The following is a 21,569-nucleotide window of genomic DNA, read 5'->3' as shown; positions in this document are numbered from 1 at the left end:
TGTAGTAGGTGTAATAATTTTTGCAAATATCTCCAAGTAGAAATGTAGTATAGTTTTTCTGATCTATGTTGCTTACCCTATGCGCAGGGCATTGCAGTAGCTTACGTATCCATGTTATCTCATTTTCATGTGAATAAAACTCTAATTACTCAGGAATGCAGGAACAGATAGAAGATGTGAAGGTGTGGATGGATTTACTTTTCAAATTTACCTTTCTAAATGAATTGTATAGGTTACAAAGACATGACATCTTTTTCCCAATCTATAGCATACCTGTCCATAGTTTGTTTATTTTTTCAGTACGGCCTTTTAAATTCATTTCTCTATTCAGATTAATACAAAATTATTCAACCTCATACAAATTTCATTAAAAAAAAATAAAACTTCTTGGAAACTTTATATATATATATATATATATATATATATATATATATATATATATATATATTATTTTTTTTTTTCTTGCCTTGCTAACAATTACTAATCCAGTTATGGAGACATTTTAAACCATCAGAAGTGCTGAAGTGGTTCTTCTCAGCCTCCTGCAAAACATAATGATATACAGTAGAATTGTTAGAAAAGTCTGGACATCTAAAATGTCACTAAAATTATTCTTTAACTAGTTAGAAAATTTCTGACTTTGCAACAAGAATAATTATCCTGTGATAAACCTTATAATTCTATCTTAATACAAATTTCCTCCATTAGATTTAATGTAATTGAATATTTTAGGATCTCTACTTTAGGATCACATAGATTTTTTTTTTCATTTCTGCATGCATAAATCTACATCAAGCATTTTTTTAACATTCTTTGTTGTGTCCTTATTATTGAATCACTTTTTAATGATTTTGTATTTTTACAGATATTTATTTATTTGTTTCAGTCTTCTTTAACTATATGTATTTTATACTTACTGTCATATTAATGACTGCATTTTATGCCTATTTTGTAAGCCAAACCAGGAATAGGTGAAAAATACAGAAGTGGTGATATGTTTATATTATACTTTTCCTCTGACTGTTCCTCTCCTGGTTTTGGCTTACAAATACTGATGTAAAATACTGAAAGTGTGAATGTGACCTTAAGACATTTAGGGGTCCAGAATACACAAAAAAAATGTGAAAAGGGAGGAATGATGGTAAGCTAACATAAGAACCAATGTAGTGCAATGAGTTCATGCCATTTACCCACGTGACTACAGCAATCTACAATGGGCTGCAGAAGTCAAGTGGGCAGAGGGCACCTAATCGCTGCAAGGATCTACTGTATACAGAAGCTGGTGGGGATTTTAAGATACTCCTTTCAATACCTACAACTTTACTCTCAAAACCTGCATTTAGAGAGCAGTCCTAAACCACAAATTCCAGATCCAACTGCAGATAAATTAGTAATTTTATTGTTAATTCATTAAGCACTAGTGGTGAGCGATACCTTCCGATATTTGAAAGTATCGGTATCGGATTGTATCGGCCGATATCCGAAAAATATCGGATATCGCCGATACCGATACCCGATACCAATACAAGTCAATGGGACACAAATGTCGGAAGTGATCCTGGATGGTTCCCAGGGTCTGAAGGAGAGGAAACTCTCCTTCAGGCCCTGGGATCCATATTCATGTGTAAAATAAAGAGTAAAAATAAAAAATAGGGATACACTCACCCTCTGACGCGCCCTGGTTGTAACCGCTGCAACCGGCAGCCTCCGTTCCTAAGAATGAGCGAGTGAAGGACCTTCGATGACATCGCGGCTTGTGATTGGTCGCGTGAGCGGTTACGCAACTAATCACAAGACCGCGACGTCATCGCAGGTCCTTCACTCGCTCATTCTTAGGAACGGAGGCTGCCGGTTGCAGAGGTTACAACCAGGGCGCGTCAGAGGGTGAGTATATCCCTATTTTTTATTTTTATTCTGTATTTTACACGTGAATATGCATTCCGATCCCGATTCCCGATATCGCAAAAATATCGGAACTCAATATCGGAATTCCGATACCGCAAATATCAGCCGATACCCGATACTTGCGGTATCGGAATGCTCAACACTATTAAGCACATATACAATTTGCAAGAAATTAATAAAAGGGGAGACCTCTGTGAAACATTTGCATTTCGAATGCCAAACATTCTTAATCCTGGTATTTATTTTATTATATGCAATGTGTATATTTTTAATAGATTAACAATAAAATAACAATTTTTTTTGCAATTGGATCTGGAAGCTGGACGATTTTTTTCCTGAAGCTGGATCTACAAACTCTGGGCAGAGGATTGGCTATTGTACTTCCTTGCTATTTGGAGCAGAAAGGGTTAGCTATTTTTTTTCTTCACACTTTTAGCCATGAACAACATGTTTCAAAAATTAATTATGTAAGCAAAGTGTCTGCACAATAACTTGGATTTGATGCTATGAAAAATGTGGCAAATATCTTACAACATTGATACACTATTAAAAAAACAAGAAGAAAGATTTCAAATTTGGCAAGTCCCAGATTAAGAATAATCAAAATTTACTTTGGCCTTCAAGTGCTCCCGGCTTGCCTCCACCAACAATAGCTGGGAGCGCTGCTTTGATTGCACCACTTTTAGATGTGTGATCTCCAGGTGGAGCTCCTGTAGGATGAGTCTCAGCACCATTCACATGTTGTTTGGGTGTAGGTTTAGGAGCCTGAAATAGATGTTAGCAGAGATAAATACATATCACACACAAATTAGGTATAGAACATTCCCTTTGGCATTCATGTTCTTTGCAAAGCTAAGAAACACCCAATTTGACTGAAATTTCTGCTCCAATATGAGCTGTGATCCCCCATTTTAAGACTTCTAAATGGAAAATCTGTTTTGCTATGTAGTAATTACAACATAAACACACATGAATGTTGGTCTACTTGAAAGCTGTAATGAAGGCATCATTGTTTACCTCTAACTTTTTCCAGAAAATGGTGCAATTAACAAAAAGATGTTGCACGTCCATCATAAACCTCATTGATCAATTATTACTCAACTTACCTGTGCAGGTTTGTCATGTGATTCAGGCTTAGCTGGTGGCTTGCCAGTGGGTGCTGGGCCTCCTGCATGTTTAGGATGACTTGGATGGTCATTGTCATCTAATTCTTGTGAATGGGGAGGTTTGGAACAGTTACCAAATCCTGTTACATTGTGATGGTCAAATGTATGTTCATTTGTCTCTTCTGAATCTTTTGGATGAGGTGGGCTGGAAGAGTTAACATGTGGGGGTTGCCCTGTTACATTAAGATGGTCAAATGGGTAGATAGTACCATTGGGTGGTGGATTTGCAGGTTTAGGACCTCCAGGGAGTTTTTCTGTTACAAAAAATGTTATGTAAATATTTTTCAGTGATAGATGAAACGGTACAACGATAATGTGGAAAAGACACTTACAATTTACATTTAAATATATAAAACATACAATTGCATAATCATTTGTTCTAATTAACTTCTGCAGAAAATAATGTAAGATAAAGGTAATTGCATCACAAATGTTTTGGCACCATGCGGAATTGCAACAGCTCTGTAGTTTTGCATGATAACTCGCTCTATGCTGGCGATATTTTAGCTCTGTATGTCTCCCTTTACAAACCTGGGCTTGAAACAGATCAACCTTCATCTAAGACCTTTTTTTTACTTTATTGTGTGTATTTGAAGCTAAAAATATTTTTTGAAGATCAGTTTTATTAAAAATATTTCATTGTTTTGCAAGTACACACTGCACATTCAACTTTGATGTTTTCAGTGGTCATTCATCAAATGATAGGAACTCAATAAAGGCCGATAAAAGAGTCATAAGTGCTCCCATTGTACCATCAGAATGAGCTCACAGAGATATTCTCAGTTGACCCATCCTGTATCCAGCATTTGTAGGTGCAAAACACAGGCGATAAGAAGTCAAAGAAAGACAATTTTTAAATGGAAATCAATTAGAAAAATGATTTTTAGCTAAACATACATTTAACTAATCAAATACATTTTCCACAAAGTTGGAAACCCCCCTTGAACTTCTACATAAGGGTACCGTCACACATTGAAATTTTCATCGCTGCGACGGCACGATTCGTGACGTCGCAGCGTCGTATAATCATCGCTCCAGCGTCGTAGACTGCGGTCACACGTTGCAATCACGGCGCTGGAGCGATGCCGAAGTCCCCGGGTAACCAGGGTAAACATCGGGTAACTAAGCGCAGGGCCGCGCTTAGTAACCCGATGTTTACCCTGGTTACCAGCGTAAACGTAAAAAAACAAACAGTACATACTCACCCGTCGGTGTCCTTCAGGTCCCTTGCCGTCTGCTTCCTGCTCTGAGTGCAGCCGTACAGTGAGAGCAGAGCGCAGCACCGCTGTGATCTGCTCTCACTTTCCGGCCGGCACTCAGAGCAGGAAGCAGACGGCAAGGGACCTGAAGGACACCGACGGGTGAGTATGTACGGTTTGTTTTTTTACGTTTACGCTTGTAACCAGGGTAAACATCGGGTTACTAAGCGCGGCCCTGCGCTTAGTTACCCAATGTTTACCCTGGTTACAAGCGAAGACATCGCTGGATCGCTGTCACACACAACGATCCAGCGATGTCAGCGGGTGATCAAGCGACGAAAGAAAGTTCCATGCGATCTGCTACGACGTACGATTCTCAGCAGGGTGTCTGATCGCAGTAGCGTGTCAGACACAGCGATATCGTAACGATATCGCTAGAACGTCACAAATCGTAACGTCGTAGCGATGGAAATTTCAATGTGTGACGGTACCCTAAGTAACACTATCAGAACATAATACCTCTCAGTAAATTATGTTGCAATTCAGTGTAAAACTAGGTATATCCTTGTTTCTAAAGATTAATTTAATTGGTTGCAACATTACTAGTTCAAGAGTAAACTATAGGCCTTGTGAATATGGCTGTACTACTTCTCGGTTTTGCTGAGATCCTATAGAGCAGTGTTTCTCAACTCCAGTCCTCAAGACTCACCAACAAGTCATGTTTTCAGAATTTTCTTAGCATAGGTGATGGAATTAATGCTTGAGCAGGTGATGAAATTATCACCTGAGCAAGGACTGGAGTTGAGTAACACTGTTATAAAGGAACATGATTCTTCAACTATCCTTATAAAATTGTTCTACTACAATATGGCATCCAGCAAAGTCTGTTCAGAACCTCGTAGTGGCAGTAGTATGGTTCCATACTACAGGGACATCGGGGCCTCCACGCACTTCCTTAGAGGCACTATGGACATAACAAGGTCCTCATGATAGCAATTTGATGGTAAATAGATCATCCTATGAGAAAAAACATCTATTCATACATTCTACAAGTGAAAATATTCTCACCAGGCTTTTTAGTTGGAGCAGCGAGTGCAAGAGCCACTAGGGCTAGGAAGATGAGGTACTTCATGGTTGCAGAAAGCTTCTCAGTGCACTTCCCCAGGAGTGAAGACCCAGTCACTTGGGATGACAACATACTCGTTCTGTATTTATGGTCCTTCTGCAGTTCCTCCCCTTGTAAAGAGGGTTTTCTGATTTGTAGACAGTCATGACCAGGTAGGAGAGGAGATCATGAGGTTGCAACAATTATTTTGTTGAAAAGAACAAATGTCCTCAGGAGAAGGATGACGTGAGTGTATATATGATACTGTCCAGGATGTACAAAGAAATATGACTATAATTAGATATTTCTACACTGCTTTAGTGTTATAAGGTATTGAATTGTAAATTCATGGAAATCAGGATTATGTGGCGGTTTTATTTTCTAGTAATCTATAACCACACTCCATATAACACTACTTTACTGTATCATTTTCAGATGGTTTCCTCTACATAATTTATAAATTCTATTTTCTATGTGTGTTAGTAATGAATATTGCATGGTTTTTATTATTTTTGCATCCAAATATTACATACTCCAACACCAAAAAATATATTGTTTTTTTTTTATCATGGTAACCCATTTATATTCCCTAGTAGTGCATAAGGACTTAAAAGAGAGATACCTTACTTTAGTTCCCATTCCTATAAGACAGACATGAGAGACTATTGATTTGAGTAGCCAATATGTAATAATTCAAATGTCTGGTTGCCTGCGGTTTTTCTCAGCCACACATTTGTTGAGTATACCAAAACATCTGCTATTTTAAAAAAAGTTGGTTTTGGTCTTTTACTACTATTAAACAAAGATGTTCTAGAGGCTGGATTCATGAAATGTGCATTTTGAAAAATGGAGAACATGCAATTGACTATTAACACATTTCTGATTGAGGCATAGTTCAGAGTTAGTTTTTTCAAAAAGGTTTACACATTAATAGAATCAAATGTAAATTACTCAGAGAATGTTATGAGGTTACTAGACTTCAGTTTGCTGCTGAAACTTTTATGCATGACCCATGACATAAGCTGGTCTTCTAATACCTGACTGATCTTCATTGCCATTTGTTTCCTTTGCCTGGCTGATCTTCAATGCTGTATGTGCTCTGACCTCATAAATATCCCGATACTAGACACATAATGATACATCTCAGTTTACGACAGATATCACTTTTCTAATAAATTATGTTTTTAAACTATAGAATTATTCTTCTCCCATCATATTTAGTTTATTTTAATAGAATATAAAACGATTTATATTTGTGCTAAAAAAACGGAGTGTATAAATGTCTAAAATAATAAACAAACAATAAAGATGAGTCTATAAACTTCAAACCAGAAGCATTAAAAGGTCATGAGGACCTGAATGGAGTATAAACACTAAATATTCAATTACCTTTGCATGATGAAATAGCACCTTGGAGATAGTGATCCACCTAAAAAGGTCCTTGTGATAGGCAAATTAAGCGCAGTTCCATATTCCGAAACATGTGGCTTATTCGCCGAAGATATTCCAGAGTAGGGAAAAACAAAATGATTTCTAGATAATGGGGCGCCGTCCCGGCCGGTGACTGACGCCCCTCTTAGAGTGTGCCAAGCTGCCGCGTGCAGGCAGTAACGGCACTATGTCCTGATTAGAATCAGCAAGGTGCAGAGCAGCTGCAGGACCTTGCGTGACGTCACGGTCACGTGATTACTCATGTGACTGGCTGCAGAGTGCACAGGGCACCAAATTCCTATGTGTTTTGGAATACACTGATTCTCAAGGATGGTCCAGTGTGTTCTGTAGGCGCTTATATATCATGCGACGAGTAATAGCTCTGCATCATCTATTGAAAGCGAACAATTCTATTTCACTATTTAAACCATTAGGTATTAAAATATTAATTTCAAAGATCCACCTGCTCTCTTCACCAGACATCTGATGAATGAAATTGCCCCTTCGTCAGCTTATTTTTACGATTTTGATTGCGGTGACTTTGATGCTTCTAAGTGAATCCCCATGATAACTTAAAAAATGTTGGGATAGCAGATGACCCAAATGTATTGCTAATATTGCGCAAGTGTTCTCCAGTCCTTACGCTCATTGGGCATATAGTCCGCCCTATAAATAATTTCCCGCAAGGGCATGTTATGCCATAAATTACCCCTTGGGTAGCACAGGTAATAAAATCTTTAATGCTGGTTTCTGTTGACTGATTGATAATAGAAGCCAGCATTAAAGATTTTATCACCTGTGCTACCCAAGGGGTAATCATCGCACTTTTTATATACTATTTTATATCGGAAAAAAAGAGTGTTACTGTCCTATTATTTGATGCAAAAATCTGGGATTGTGTGCAGCGCCACTTGTTGTATATCTATATATGTTAATAGAATAGCGTTGGATTGGCCAGTGAGTGAGACCCAGATGCAATGCAAATCTATAGATAATCCTACAACCACAAGTAAACAGTAGAACATAGTGGTAGACTCTAGCCAATATTATACAGTCAAGAACATACTTTTTGCTTTATGGGCCAAATACTCAAGCCTATTACTGGTCTTAACTATAGCTGGCCATACACTTTACATAACTGCCAGACAAACAGCTCTTTTTCCAAACCGTCTCATATACATGCACACTTGGACATAGAAAAGAGAGATGAGTAACCTGCCTGATGCATGGACAGTGGTATTTCTACCCTATAACCCAAAGGATTGGCATGTTCAAATCCAACAATTTGATCCTTCTATCAACATAGAATAGTGCAGAAATCTTATACAATTTAGATGGTTGGTTGGTCCTGTTAAAACCTTTATTTTTATCCACAAAAGATATTCATATTTCTCTGTTGCCATTAGTCAAACTATCACCTGAATTGTGATGAGAAATTAAATCTTCACTGCTTGGTCCTTTGTCCAGTCTTATGCTTACTAGGCTCTGTGGCACATTGTAGTCACGTGAAACCTATTGACTACGCTTTACGTGAAGACATGACATCGCAGGTCTAATAAGGACCAGGGGTGGTCAGGATGCTAGACCAAACATGCCAGAGGACCAGACTGATTGTTTGACCAGGGAAGCAAGAATTGAGTTGCTGATCTAAACACTTGAAAGATCTTTGTTTTTTCTTTTCTTTAAACTAATCAATCTACCAGAAGAAATTTACATTGTAATTCAAAATTATCAACCCTTTTATAATGGGAAAGCATATTAATCTTGTTTTTAGTTCCAAAAAATTTTTCAAAATGCTTCAACAAACAGTTTGGATATGAAGTTGGATAAAGTGTTTTATAATTTTTTTGGTCAGAAATTACAAATAAATAGTTGATATACAATATATTTAAAATGTAACATTCTCCTTGCCTAAGATCTTCTGAGCCCAGAAGTGTCTTAATTTTCAACAATAAGTACAGTACAGCACTAAAAGCTTAAGGACATTTTCGGGAAGCAATGCATAATAGTCATGTGATATTTCTGGGTATAATTGTGAAGATGCACTTTGTTATTGTCATGCTATTATTGGATGGTCTCAGTTTTCATACCTGACCATTATGTCATCTTTTCCAGGTCTCAGATGATCTCCTCACGCTTTAAAATAAGAACATACCCCCAACTTGCACTGAAAAAAACCTACTTGATTTCTAATTATAGGAAATGGGGTATCAACCAGACTGTAATGTTTAATGCCATGAATGGGTTATTTTTAGTAGACATTGTCCCTCTTAAATTTTATTATGCATTGGTGACTATTTTCTTGGTGTCTACTTACAGTATTATGCACAGTGTACTATTAAGAATTACTACATTTTATTCTTCCCAGGATCTGGATTACAATACATGTAACCACATGTATTGTAATCTAGATCCTGGGAAGAATAAAATGTATGTATGTGTGTAAAATGTATTTTATGCATGTACTAAATTTTGAGACTTTGAATCTTTCACAGTAAAGCCAGGCCTTCTCTAAGATTATCAATGGACTATTGTAGAAGCATAAGAAACAATAGAACTAAAAGCACATAAAGCCTCTAGAGTTTTCCAGTTATTTTCTTTTTGTTTCCATTAACAATTGTCAGAATAGCCTTCCTTGTATTACAGAAGTCTATACTTGTATAAAGGGAACAGCTGCAATTGGAGAGATCAACACTAATGCATAGAAATCAAGTGTAAGACTATGGCGGGTTGTCCAAAAATGTTTGAGTTATACAAACTTAACAAAAAAACACATTTCTAATTTCATAATGCGCAAATACAAGGGAAAATAAACTCTAAGGCCATGTTCACACTTTGCGGTTTTTACCGCGGATCCGAGGCAATTTTGATGCTGCGGGTCCGCAGCAGTTTCCATTGTGTTTACATTTACATGTAAACCCTATGGTAACCGCAAACCGCTGTGCACATGCTGCGGGAAAAACCGTGCAGAAACGCAGTGATTTACAACCCGCAGCATGTCACTTCTTTGTGCAGAATCGCTGCGATTCTGCACCCATAGGAATGCATTGAACCGCTTACTTCCCGCATGGGGCTGTGCCCACGTTGCGGGAAGTAAGCGGATAATGTGCGGGTGGTACCCGGGGTGGAGGAGAGGAGACTCTCCTCCAGGCCCTGGGAACCATATTTGTGTAAAAAAAAGAATTAAAATAAAAAATCATGTTACACTCACCTCTCAGCGCTGCACGCGGCTGGCCGGTCAGAGTTGCTGTGCGAACAGGACCTGCGGTGACATCGCGGTCACATGACTGTGACGTCGCGGTCACATGACCGTGACGTCACGAAGGGTCCTTCTCGCACATCATCTTTGAAACCGGACCGCCGGGTGCAGCGCCGAGGAGATCGGGACGTCAGAGGGTGAGTATATAAACTTTTTTTTATTTTAACATTACTATTGATGCTGCACATTGCTGCATATGCAGCATCAATAGTATAGGCGGAAACACGCAGCGGAAACCGCGGAACAAACCGCGATAAATCTGCAGGGATAACCGCAGCGGTTTTGCCCTGCAGATTTATCAAATCCGCTGCGGGAGAACCTGCAGAGGTCACCCGCAAAGTGTGAACATGACCTAATTGGTTGATCTACTATTTTAACTATCCAGAAAGAGATAACTTAATTTTTGCATCAGTGTTTACAGTCTTGAATATTAACAGTTTCATAGAAGGTAAGAGTTTGGGCATTGTACCAAGAAAAATAAGATTATAGGTGATATAGAAGGGTTAATGTTTTCCTCTCTGTACTACATTTTGTTTCTTATTTACTTACTAGCCTATTAGTCTCATATTCAAGATTTCATACTTGATCGAATACTTTCTTATCTCATGTGCAATGTTATGAGGTTCTACAAAAACTTTATTATGGTTAGATAATAAATAGTGTTGAGCATTCCGATACTGCAAATATCAGGTATCGCCGATATTCGCTGTATCGGAATTCCGATACCCAGTTCCGATATTTTTGCGATATCGGATACCGGAATCGGAAGTTCCCATAGTGCAATAATGAACTATAATGGAGTGTGGGCGGTGCGTGGGATGAGACTGCGTGTCTCTGTGCAGGCGGGGTCTGTGCAGGACCGTGGGGGGTCTGTGCATGCCTGCCGGGGGTCTGTGCCGGCTACCGGGGGTCTGTGCCGGCTGCCGGGGGATCTGTGCAGCCTACCAGCAGTCTGTGCCAGCTGCCTTGGGATCTGTGCGGTCTGCCAGCGGTCTGTGAGGCCTCTCGGGGGTCTGTGTGGCCTGCCGAAGGTCTGTGCGGGCCTCTCGGGGGTCTGTATGGGCCTCTCTGGGCTCTGTGCGGGCAGCCGAGGGGTCTTTGTGTCTGTGCAGGTATCGTCCGATGGGACCACAAGTCCCATCGGACGATGCCTGCTACAATGACAGTGATTGACACATTAGCAAATGATGGGACAGTAGTAGTCCCATCATCTGGCTAATGTGTTGAATGAAAAAAAAAATACTACATACATGCTACATACATTGTACATACATACTACATACATACTACATACAACATACATACTACATACATACTACATGCTAAATACATGCTACATACATGTTACATACATAGTTACATAGTTATTAAGGTTGAAGCAAGACTTTAAGTCCATCTAGTTCAACCCATAGTCTAACCTAACATGCCCTAACATGTTGATCCAGAGGAAGGCAAAAAAAGCTCCACCTTGGGGAAAAAAATTCCTTCCTGACTCCACGTACGGCAATCAGACTAGTTCCCTGGATCAACGCCTTATCAAGGAATCCAGTGAATATACCCTGTAACATTATAGTTTTCCAGAAAGGTATGCAGTCCCCTCTTAAACTTAAGTAATGAATCACTCATTACAACATCATACGGCAGAGAGTTCCATAGTCTCACTGCTCTTACAGTAAAGAATCCGCATCTGTTGTTATGCTTAAACCTTTTTTCCTCCAGACGTAGAGGATGCCCCCTTGTCCCTGCCTCAGGTCTATGATTAAAAAGATCATCAGAAAGGTCTTTGTATTGTCCCCTCATATATTTATACATTAAAATAAGATCACCCCTTAGTCTTCGTTTTTCCAAACTAAATAGCCCCAAGTGTAATAACCTATCTTGGTATTGCAGAACCCCCAGTCCTCTAATAACCTCGGTCACTCTTCTCTGCAACCGCTCTAGTTCAGCTATGTCTTTCTTATACACCGGAGACCAGAACTGGGCACAGTATTCTAAGTGTGGTCGAACTAGTGACTTGTATAGAGGTAAAATTATGTTCTCCTCATGAGCATCTATGCCTCTTTTAATGCATCCCATTATTTTATTTGCCTTTGTAGCAGCTGCCTGACACTGGCCACTGAATATGAGTTTGTCATCCACCCATACACCCAGGTCTTTTTCATTGACAGTTTTGCCCAGAGTTTTAGAATTAAGCACATAGTTATACATCTTATTACTTCTACCCAAGTGCATGACCTTACATTTATCCCCATTAAAGCTCATTTGCCATTTATCAGCCCAAGCTTCTAGTTTACATAAATCATCCTGTAATATAAAATTGTCCTCCCCTGTATTGATTACCCTGCAGAGTTTAGTGTCATCTGCAAATATTGAAATTCTACTCTGAATGCCCCCTACAAGGTCATTAATAAATATGTTCAAAAGAAGAGGGCCCAATACTGACCCCTGTGGTACCCCACTGTTAACCGCGACCCAGTCCGAGTGTGCTCCATTAATAACCACCCTTTGTTTCCTATCCCTGAGCTAGCTCTCAATCCACTTACACATATTTTCCCCTATCCCCATTATTCTCATTTTATGTAACAATCTTTTGTGTGGCACCGTATCAAAAACTTTTGAAAAGTCCATATACACTACACCTACTGGGTTCCCTTGGTCCAGTCCGGAATTTACCTCTTCATAGAAGCTGATCAAATTAGTCTGACCTGAACGATCCCTAGTAAACCCATGCTGATACTGGGTCATGAGGTTATTCCTCTTCAGATACTCCAGTATAGCATCCCTTAGAATGCCCTCTAGGATTTTACCCACAGTAGAGGTTAAGCTTACTGGCCTATAATTTCCGAGTTCAGTTTTTGTCCCCTTTTTGAATATTGGCACCACATTTGCTATACGCCAGTCCTGTGGTACAGACCCTGTTATTCTGGAGTCTTTAAAGATTAAAAATAATGGTCTATCAATGACTGTACTTAATTCCTGCAGTACTCGGGGGTGTATCCCATCCGGGCCAGGAGATTTGTCAATTTTAGTGATTTTTAGACGCCGCTGTACTTCCTGCTGGGTTAAGCAGGTGACACTTAATGGGGAATTTTTGTTATCACTGATCATATTGTCTGCCATGGGATTTTCTTTTGTAAATACTGATGAAAAAAAGTAATTTAGCATATTGGCTTTTTCCTCATCCTCATCCACCATTTCACCCAGACTGTTTTTAAGGGGGCCAACACTATCATTTTTTAGTTTCTTACTATTTATGTAGTTAAAGAATATTTTGGGATTATTTTTACTCTCTCTGGCAATGAGTCTCTCTGTCTCAGTCTTTGCTGCCTTGATTTGCTTTTCATAGAATTTATTTAATTTTTTGTATTTATTTAATGCCTCCTCACTACCTACTTTCTTTAATTCTCTAAATGCTTTCTTTTTGTCCCTTATTGCGCCCCTTACAGCTCTATTTAGACATATTGGTTTCCTCCTATTTCTAGTATGTTTATTCCCATACGGTATATACTGTGCACAGGTCCTATCCAGGATGCTAATAAATGTCTCCCATTTTCTCTGTGTATTTTTGTGTCTCAGGATATCGTCCCAGATCCTCTCTCATCCGTTGGAAATTTACCCTCCTGAAGATTAGTGTCCGTGTAACCCCTCTACTACCCATCTTATTAAAGGATACATGAAAACTTATTATCTTGTGATCACTATTCCCCAAGTGACCCCCAACCCTTATATTTGATATGCGGTCTGGCCTGTTGGTTAATATTAGGTCTAGCAGTGCCCCCCCTCCTTGTTGGGTCCTGAACCAGTTGTGAAAGGTAGTTGTCTCTCATAGTTGTCAAAAACCGATTACCTTTGCTGGAACTGCAGGTTTCTGTTCCCCAATCTATTTCAGGGTAGTTGAAGTCCCCCATAATAATGACTTCTCCTTGAGTCACAGCTTCATCTATTTGCTTTACGAGGATATTCTCCATTGCTTCCATTATTTTTGGAGATTTATAACAAACCCCTATCAGTAATTTATTATTTTCCCCCCTCCCCTTATCTCCACCCACAGGGACTCTACATTTTCACTAAATTCACCTATATTATCACGCCGGATGGGTTTTCAGGATGATTTCACATATAGACACACCCCACCCCCTCGCTTATCTGTATGGTCATTTCTGAACAGGCTATAGCCCTGCAAGTTAACAGCCCAGTCATGGCTCTCATCCAGCCATGTTTCAGATATCCCCACTGTTAGGGGTCGAGTTCCCGTCTCTGCACAGAGGGAATCTTGGTCCATCTCCGCTGCGGTCTCCCATTCTTCTCCTGCCACAGTGGAGTCTGCTCAGCGGAGATGTTGGTCCCAGCGGCTTGCTCAGTCTGGCTCTGTACAGAGAGTTACCGCTGCTTTTCCTGCTTCTGCCATTGAAGTCAGTGCTGGGCAGCGGCGAGCAGACACTTCTGGGACTAAGTCCTGCTTTTCTCGTTCTGAGCATGCCCAGTGTAAGATCTCTCAGTGGAGATCGAGGGTCACATGATGAGGCACTGCAGCTAAGGTCCTGTAGGTGCTCACGCTCTGTGGCAGCCTCTCATGGGTCTTCCAGGAAGGTCCTGAACGTGCTGCAACTATTTAAGGCTCGTATGGCCGCACGGCCATGTGCTAGTATTGCTCTTTATTTATGTACTTTGCGCCAGTGTGGTCTTTTATGAGTGTGTTCAGGGACCCGACTGAAATAAGCCCCTAGAATGCTGGCACCTCCGGCGAGGAGTTTGTATGCTTGGATATTCAGGGACCAGGCCGAAATAAGCCCTTAGGATGCTGGCACCTCCGGTGAGGAGTTTCGTGTGCATGCATGACCACTGACTGCTCTTGTTTAGGCAGTAGCCTGTGCCTCTGTGGAGTCTAACAGGGCGCAGTGCTTTGAGTTCACGGCTGCTCTGTGAAGTAACAGAGTTAGCTAACACCGTCATTTAGTTCCACTATTTGCTAGCAGCAGGTTCTCCGGCACGGTGGACCCCGGGCTGCGAATGCATCTATCATAATAAAATCATATATTCATTTGGTGCGTTCCGCTAGCCCTAACCTAACACCCACCATGTCATAATGATGCTCCAACAACATTAATTCTAAATCGTCCATTTTGTTGGCAAGGCTTCTGGCATTAGTATACATGCACTTTATGTATCTCTCTGTACCTCTATTCTTTCCTAAATTATTAACCCTCCGTCACATACAACTGATCTGACAGGCGCTTCTCTTTTACTTTCATTTCTCCTTCCTCACCAGATTGTGAGGAAAGCCCCTCCCTCCAGGTAGTCTCCTGTCTCTTGAAGGTCTGTGAAACCTGATATCACAGTTGGATTTCAGAGCTTCAGGGGAGAGGATATAGCTGCACAGATCTCTCAGGCTCATTGTATGTGAATACGTCACATTCAGTAAGGTTGGTATTTTATGTTTTTATTCATCACAATAGTTTATTTAGCTTGTTTTATGAATGTATAGCACAAAATGTGAGGATATTTCATAGAAATAAGGGAGATTTTATAAAAGAAAGTGTGCTGCTCAGGCATATACAGTAGTTCCCTAACATATTCCTTCTCTTGCTTCAGACTATTTGGCGGGAGTTTTGAAAAGTTTGTATTTCTATAGGGGAGATCATCGTGGGGCACTCGTTATTAATTGGAATACGGCAGACAGGGAGTATGCGGTTTATTATTTTGTGGTTTTTGCAAGCGCTGAAGTATGGTAAGTATGGTGAAATTAAGAATATTAAAATTCTTTTTTCCTAGTGTGTGTGTTTTATTAACCCTTTACTAGTATTGGATTAACAATGGATAGGCGTCTTAATGTAGTTTTGCCTGGCTCATTATTAAAAATACAGGTGAAACTACGTCAATTTTTTAAAAATTATTTATTTATATCACAGGCGGCGGCTGATAAATTTTCCCATCAGCAGCTGCCTTCTCTCATTGCTAACAGTTGAATACAGCTCTCAACATTCTTCCATGATAGCGCTGCTCGTAATGTGAGCAGGGGACAGTGATGTGAGCTGCCTCAGCACCTGGCACTGGGGAACTGCATGATAAGTACCGTTGATTCCTCGGAACCAGTACATGTGATACTGATAGGGCATATGGTTGCCACACGTATGCTACAAGTATTAAACACACAGACACTGATATCTCCGTTACTGTTTTTTCCAGTACTGGAAATATCATGACTTGCTAAAAAGTCCCAATGAATTTGTTAGGACTTTGGCTAGGATAGTGGTGCTGTATGATGAGAAGGAAGTGTTTGATAAGGGGAGGGGTGAGAAAAGGTCAGAGTAGCGGCAAACTCTATTTTTAATTTAACTTACTGTGTGGAGATTCCATCAGCCAATCAGAGCACAGAAACCATCCACAAAAAACACACACAAGCGTTTCTGTCATTGGCTGCTGAAGTCATATGTCCCTCTCCATATAAAAAGTAGTCATGTTGTTTTTCAACTCCATTTTGTCAATGTAAAAGTGCAGAGAGGCTGCTCCTGCTGCTGCTACAAGTAGTTAAATATTTCAGATAGATAGGATCCTGTGTGAAATCAACCTTCCAGCATCTAAATCACTTGTGCTAATTGTGTGGGCCAGACACCAGGCTGCATTTTCATAATCTAAATAGTTTGTGCTAATAGTGTGGGCCATACACCAGGTCACATTTCAGAATCTAAATTGCTTGTTATTATACTGAGAGCAAGACACCAGGTTACATTTCAGAATCTGAATCTTTTCTGATAATAGTGTGGTTCAGACAGATTATCTCAACAAATAAATACTGATAATTTAATGACAGGTAATGACAGGTTTTGGGTCTAGATTTGTAAAACAGCTGATTAAACGAGAGGAAGGGTATATCCTACAAGGCTGGGAAAAAATGAGGTTGTGTTGGAAGGAGGAATAGGCTTGGTGTTCAATATGTGCCTTGGGTTAGGTGGTAGTGTTACTGAAAGCTCCACTGAGCAAACACCAACTCGACCCATCCAAAAACAACTAACAACATCTGTTACTGGATGGGCTACTTGACTCCCTTTCTTTGGCAGCTGCACAGTGGTATGACTTGTAGATGAGGGTCAGAAAGAACATGTGCTCCAGTGGATGGCAAGCGCTGGATCAAGTGGCCTCTCCTCCTCTTCCTCCACCTTAACATCACACACAATAGAATCCTCAGAGGTGGCACCCCAATTGTCCTTGTTTTTCACAACTCTCCAACCTCTGCAGCTCATCTGTTTTGCCTTGGAGATATTGCCTGCACGGCATACAGCATTCTCTTAGAACATGTTTTCAGTGCTGCTGGTTGTATCTTGACGGATAAGCGCATCAGGCTATCTCCTCAAAGCGTAGACAACCTAACTTTCATCAAAATGACCATGTCACAGATCTACAATGACTTTTGCACACAAGTCGCAGACTAGTCAATGGTGTAGTTTTTAGTGTCCTCTATTGTAGTCTGTGACACCTTTGTCATGGCTTCTGTGTCTGCTGTTGCTATTGCTTATGATGTTACAAACAGTTTTGTAATTGTGAAGACTCCAAGTTGGGCCTCCATCTGGTAAGTTGCCTGTAGTGTAAGGGGTGTCAGAGCCCCATTATACTATTTCTACTCTGGGGACATTGATGCCACTTTAGTGGTGTGTGGTAATAATTTTTTGAAATGTGGAGATTTCAAATTGGGTCTCCATCTGGTGGGTTGCCTGTAATGAAGGGGTGTCATATTCCCATTAAGCTATTTCTACTCTGGGGAAATTGATGCCACTTTAGATGTGTGTAGCAATAATTTTTTGAAATTTTTTGTATTCCAAGTTGAATCTTCTTCAAGTGTGTTGCCTGTAGCACAGCGCTCCCAGACCGGCAGGCTTGCGCTTACTTTCAGTCAACTACCTGTGTTACTATCCTTAAATGCTTCTACAATAATAGTGTACAAAGCTGATATTTGTGTCTTTTGAGTGTGGCTGAGGAGAAAAGCAGTTTGAGCTGTTGCATGAGGTATCAGGGTTCCCAGCACAGCAGGCTTACACCAGTCCCTCACCCACCTCATCTTAATTTAAACTTAAATATATGGCCCATGGCTGACTGCTGCTGTGCCATTATCAAATCTCTACTGTGGGTGAATTGATCAGCCAACTATCTGTGTTACTATCCTTAATTTTTTTTTACATTAGTGGTCTACCAAGCTGATATATGTGCCATCTGATTGTGGCTGAGCAAAAAAGCAGTTTGAGTTGTTGCATAAGGTTTCAAGGCTCCCAGCACTACAGGCTTACACTGGTCCCTCACCCACCTTGTCTTAATTTGAGTTTAAATTTGAATTTAAATTCAAAGGTTTAAATGATGGCCCAGACCCTGATACCTCATGCATGGTCCATGGCTGACTGCTGCTGTGCCATTATCAAATTTCTACTATGAATCAATTGATGCCACGTTTCCTGGTATCTGCCCCTAATTTTTGGAAATGTTTGGACTCCAAGTTGGGTCTCCTTCATATGTGTTGCCTGAATTTGGCAGGGCACTCAGAGAACCAGCCAATACAAACCAAACCGTACCAAATAAATATGCATGAATCTCAATGGAAAGCATATAACTAATCAGAGAATACACGTGGGGAAAGGAGAGAGAAGACAGAGAGAAAAAGTATGGGCCCTACTAACCATAAGAGCTTTAATTTTTTAAGAGAGAGAGGACCCAACTGACTATAAAAGCTTAAACTCTACAGGCCAGAGAGAGTGAGAGAGGACTCGTTATTATTAAAGATAGAAAATAACTCTGAAGTACAAACTGTGCTCCACTAGGAATCGTTGATATTGTATCTGATGCCTATCTACTGATCATAATCCATACAATTGCAATATAGCACACTCTCTGAAGCTTCAGCAGTGTGGAAAATGGTGCCAGGCAAGTATTTTTTATTTTTTGTAAACTGCAAATCCAATCTCAAAATGTTTAAATTCTCTCAAACTCGAACTCCATCCTCCATTGATTGATCTGCTCATCTCTATGTGATAACATTCAACCCTACCTCTGCCCAAACCACATACATGAGCATGCAGGCTTTTGAAATGTAAATTCATATACACCTTTGCATCTTCTATCTGTTGCAGCATTCCTGAGAAATCTCTGTTTAAATTCACAAGCAAATGAGGTGCTAAGTGCTATAAATGAGACAAGGCACTTAACTAGCCTTGTATCCTGCTACAAGAATATTTAGCATGTTTGATAGCTCTATTTATATGTGATATCAGGCTGATAAAAAGGCTGATGATAGGCAGCAAGCAATCTGGGAGGCAGAGGATGAAGATTTGCTCAGCCCAGTACACTTAAAGAGATACTCCCATCTCCAAGATCCTATTGCAATATGTAGTAGGTAGGGTTGAGCGACTTTCATTTTTTTAAGATCGAGTAGGGTTTTGGGAAACCCGATTTTGTCCAGAGTCGAGTCGAGTGCAGTCGGCCGATTATCGCTAAAAGTCGGGGATCGACCGAAACACGAAACCCAATGCAAGTCAATGGGGAAGCATAGTCGGCAGTGAGTGGAGGCCAGGAAAACACCTACAGTGCCCATTTTAATGCCAAAAACATCCATTCTTGTTTCTGAAGCTTGCCAATCTTAATTAACTGTATAATAATAGTTGGGCATAGGGAATTGGGGGAAAGTTGTGGGGGGAGTAGGGCTGGCTCAAGTTTTTCGTGGGCCCAGGAAATGCGGACTACGTCACGGCGGTGTTGCAGGGAAAGGTAAGTATTTAAACGTTGCAAGTGCTGTGATCCTGAGCAAGCAGGGGGGGGCCCACTCGTTCGCATTGGCACTGGCACAGGGCCCCTCAAAGTACGGCGGTGTGTTTGCATGGCGGGGGCGCCTCCCACCAGCAGCGACACTTTTGCGTACTCTGAGGGGCCCTGTGCCAGTGACGTCGCCAACGAGTATGCCCCCCCACCTGATGAAGGAACCTGCACTTTCATCTGCACCTTCCTCTTTGTCCCTGTGTAAGGTGGTATAACATGCGGGAAGGGGAACCTTACTTTCAGCAGGGTCAGATTCTGGCTGTGTAGAGTACAAGGGGAATGTAGTGGTCTAGGTCAATGTACCAGCAGACTCATTTAGCAGTGGCTGGGCAATGGGCAGGATGAGGAGGAAACAGATATAGGGCCAAAGAATAAAGTAGGCTAAATGCAGTTCAAAATTGGTAACAGGACTAAACAGGCGGCATTGCTTTGTTTAGTGGAGTAGCAAACCCAAGAGCAGCAGACACTGTTTCAAGGGCCTAACCACACTAGTAGGCCAAATGCAGTTTAATATCTGATAGTATAGGGCGAAAGCCAGAATGTGGAAGCTCAGCTTTGTTCAGTTGAGGACAACACCAGGGAGGGGCAGACACCTTTAGTAGGCCGGAAAAGCCTATTGCATTTTTTAAAATGGTAATTTGGAGCAGAAGGTTGAAGCTCAGCTTTATTTAGTTGAGGACAACACCAGGCAGGGGCACACAGACAGACACCTTTAGTAGGCCGGAAAAGCCTATTGCATTTTTTAAAATGGTAATTTGGAGCAGAAGGTTGAAGCTCAGCTTTATTTAGTTGAGGACAACACCAGGCAGGGGCACACAGACAGACACCTTTAGTAGGCCGGAAAAGCCTATTGCATTTTTTAAAATCGTAATTTGGAGCAGAAGGTTGCAGCTCAGCTTTATTTAGTTGAGGGCAACACCAGGGAGGGGCAGAAGCCGTTAGTAGGCCCTAACCACCATTTTGTTTTTTAAAAACCACTTAATGAGAGCCGGAAGGTTGAAGCTCAGCTTTATTCAGTTGAGGACAACACCAGGCAGGGGCACACAGACATACACCTTTAGTAGGCCGGAAAAGCCTATTGCATTTTTTAAAATGGTAATTTGGAGCAGAAGGTTGAAGCTCAGCTTTATTTAGTTGAGGGCAACACCAGGGAGGGGCAGAAGCCGTTAGTAGGCCCTAACCACCATTTTGTTTTTTAAAAACCACTTAATGAGAGCCGGAAGGTTGAAGCTCAGCTTTATTCAGTTGAGGACAACACCAGGCAGGGGCACACAGACAGACACCTTTAGTAGGCCGGAAAAGCCTATTGCATTTTTTAAAATGGTAATTTGGAGCAGAAGGTTGAAGCTCAGCTTTATTTAGTTGAGGGCAACACCAGGGAGGGGCAGAAGCCGTTAGTAGGCCCTAACCACCATTTTGTTTTTTAAAAACCACTTAATGAGAGCCGGAAGGTTGAAGCTCAGCTTTATTCAGTTGAGGACAACACCAGGCAGGGGCACACAGACAGACACCTTTAGTAGGCCGGAAAAGCCTATTGCATTTTTTAAAATGGTAATTTGGAGCAGAAGGTTGAAGCTCAGCTTTATTTAGTTGAGGGCAACACCAGGGAGGGGCAGAAGCCGTTAGTAGGCCCTAAACACCATTTTGTTTTTTAAAAACCACTTAATGAGAGCCGGAAGGTTGAAGCTCAGCTTTATTCAGTTGAGGAC

The 21,569-nt window shown here is 40.8% G+C and overlaps 1 protein-coding gene across 2 annotated transcripts in view; it reads right to left on the bottom strand.

The window, feature by feature from the left end:
* Window positions 1-450: 450 nt before the first annotated feature.
* The window catches only part of LOC143768390 (uncharacterized), a 38,896-nt gene continuing 17,777 nt past the window's right edge, over window positions 451-21,569 (bottom strand). Inside the window, exons 1-4 of one of the 2 annotated variants that reach the window (XM_077257068.1) lie at window positions 5,339-5,467; window positions 3,012-3,325; window positions 2,517-2,670; window positions 451-542 (exon numbers count right to left, since the gene is read on the bottom strand). In XM_077257068.1, the coding sequence (XP_077113183.1) occupies window positions 535-542; window positions 2,517-2,670; window positions 3,012-3,325; window positions 5,339-5,402 (540 nt within the window). In that variant the 5' untranslated portion in view covers window positions 5,403-5,467 and the 3' untranslated portion in view covers window positions 451-534. Of the gene's footprint in view, window positions 543-2,516; window positions 2,671-3,011; window positions 3,326-5,338; window positions 5,468-21,569 lie in introns of those variants that run through there. The other variant, XM_077257067.1, reaches the window with a different exon arrangement.

This window comes from Ranitomeya variabilis, chromosome 4, assembly GCF_051348905.1.
Source record: "Ranitomeya variabilis isolate aRanVar5 chromosome 4, aRanVar5.hap1, whole genome shotgun sequence".
Taxonomy (NCBI): Eukaryota; Metazoa; Chordata; class Amphibia; order Anura; family Dendrobatidae; genus Ranitomeya; species Ranitomeya variabilis.
This window is presented reverse-complemented; position numbering and strand designations above follow the sequence as displayed.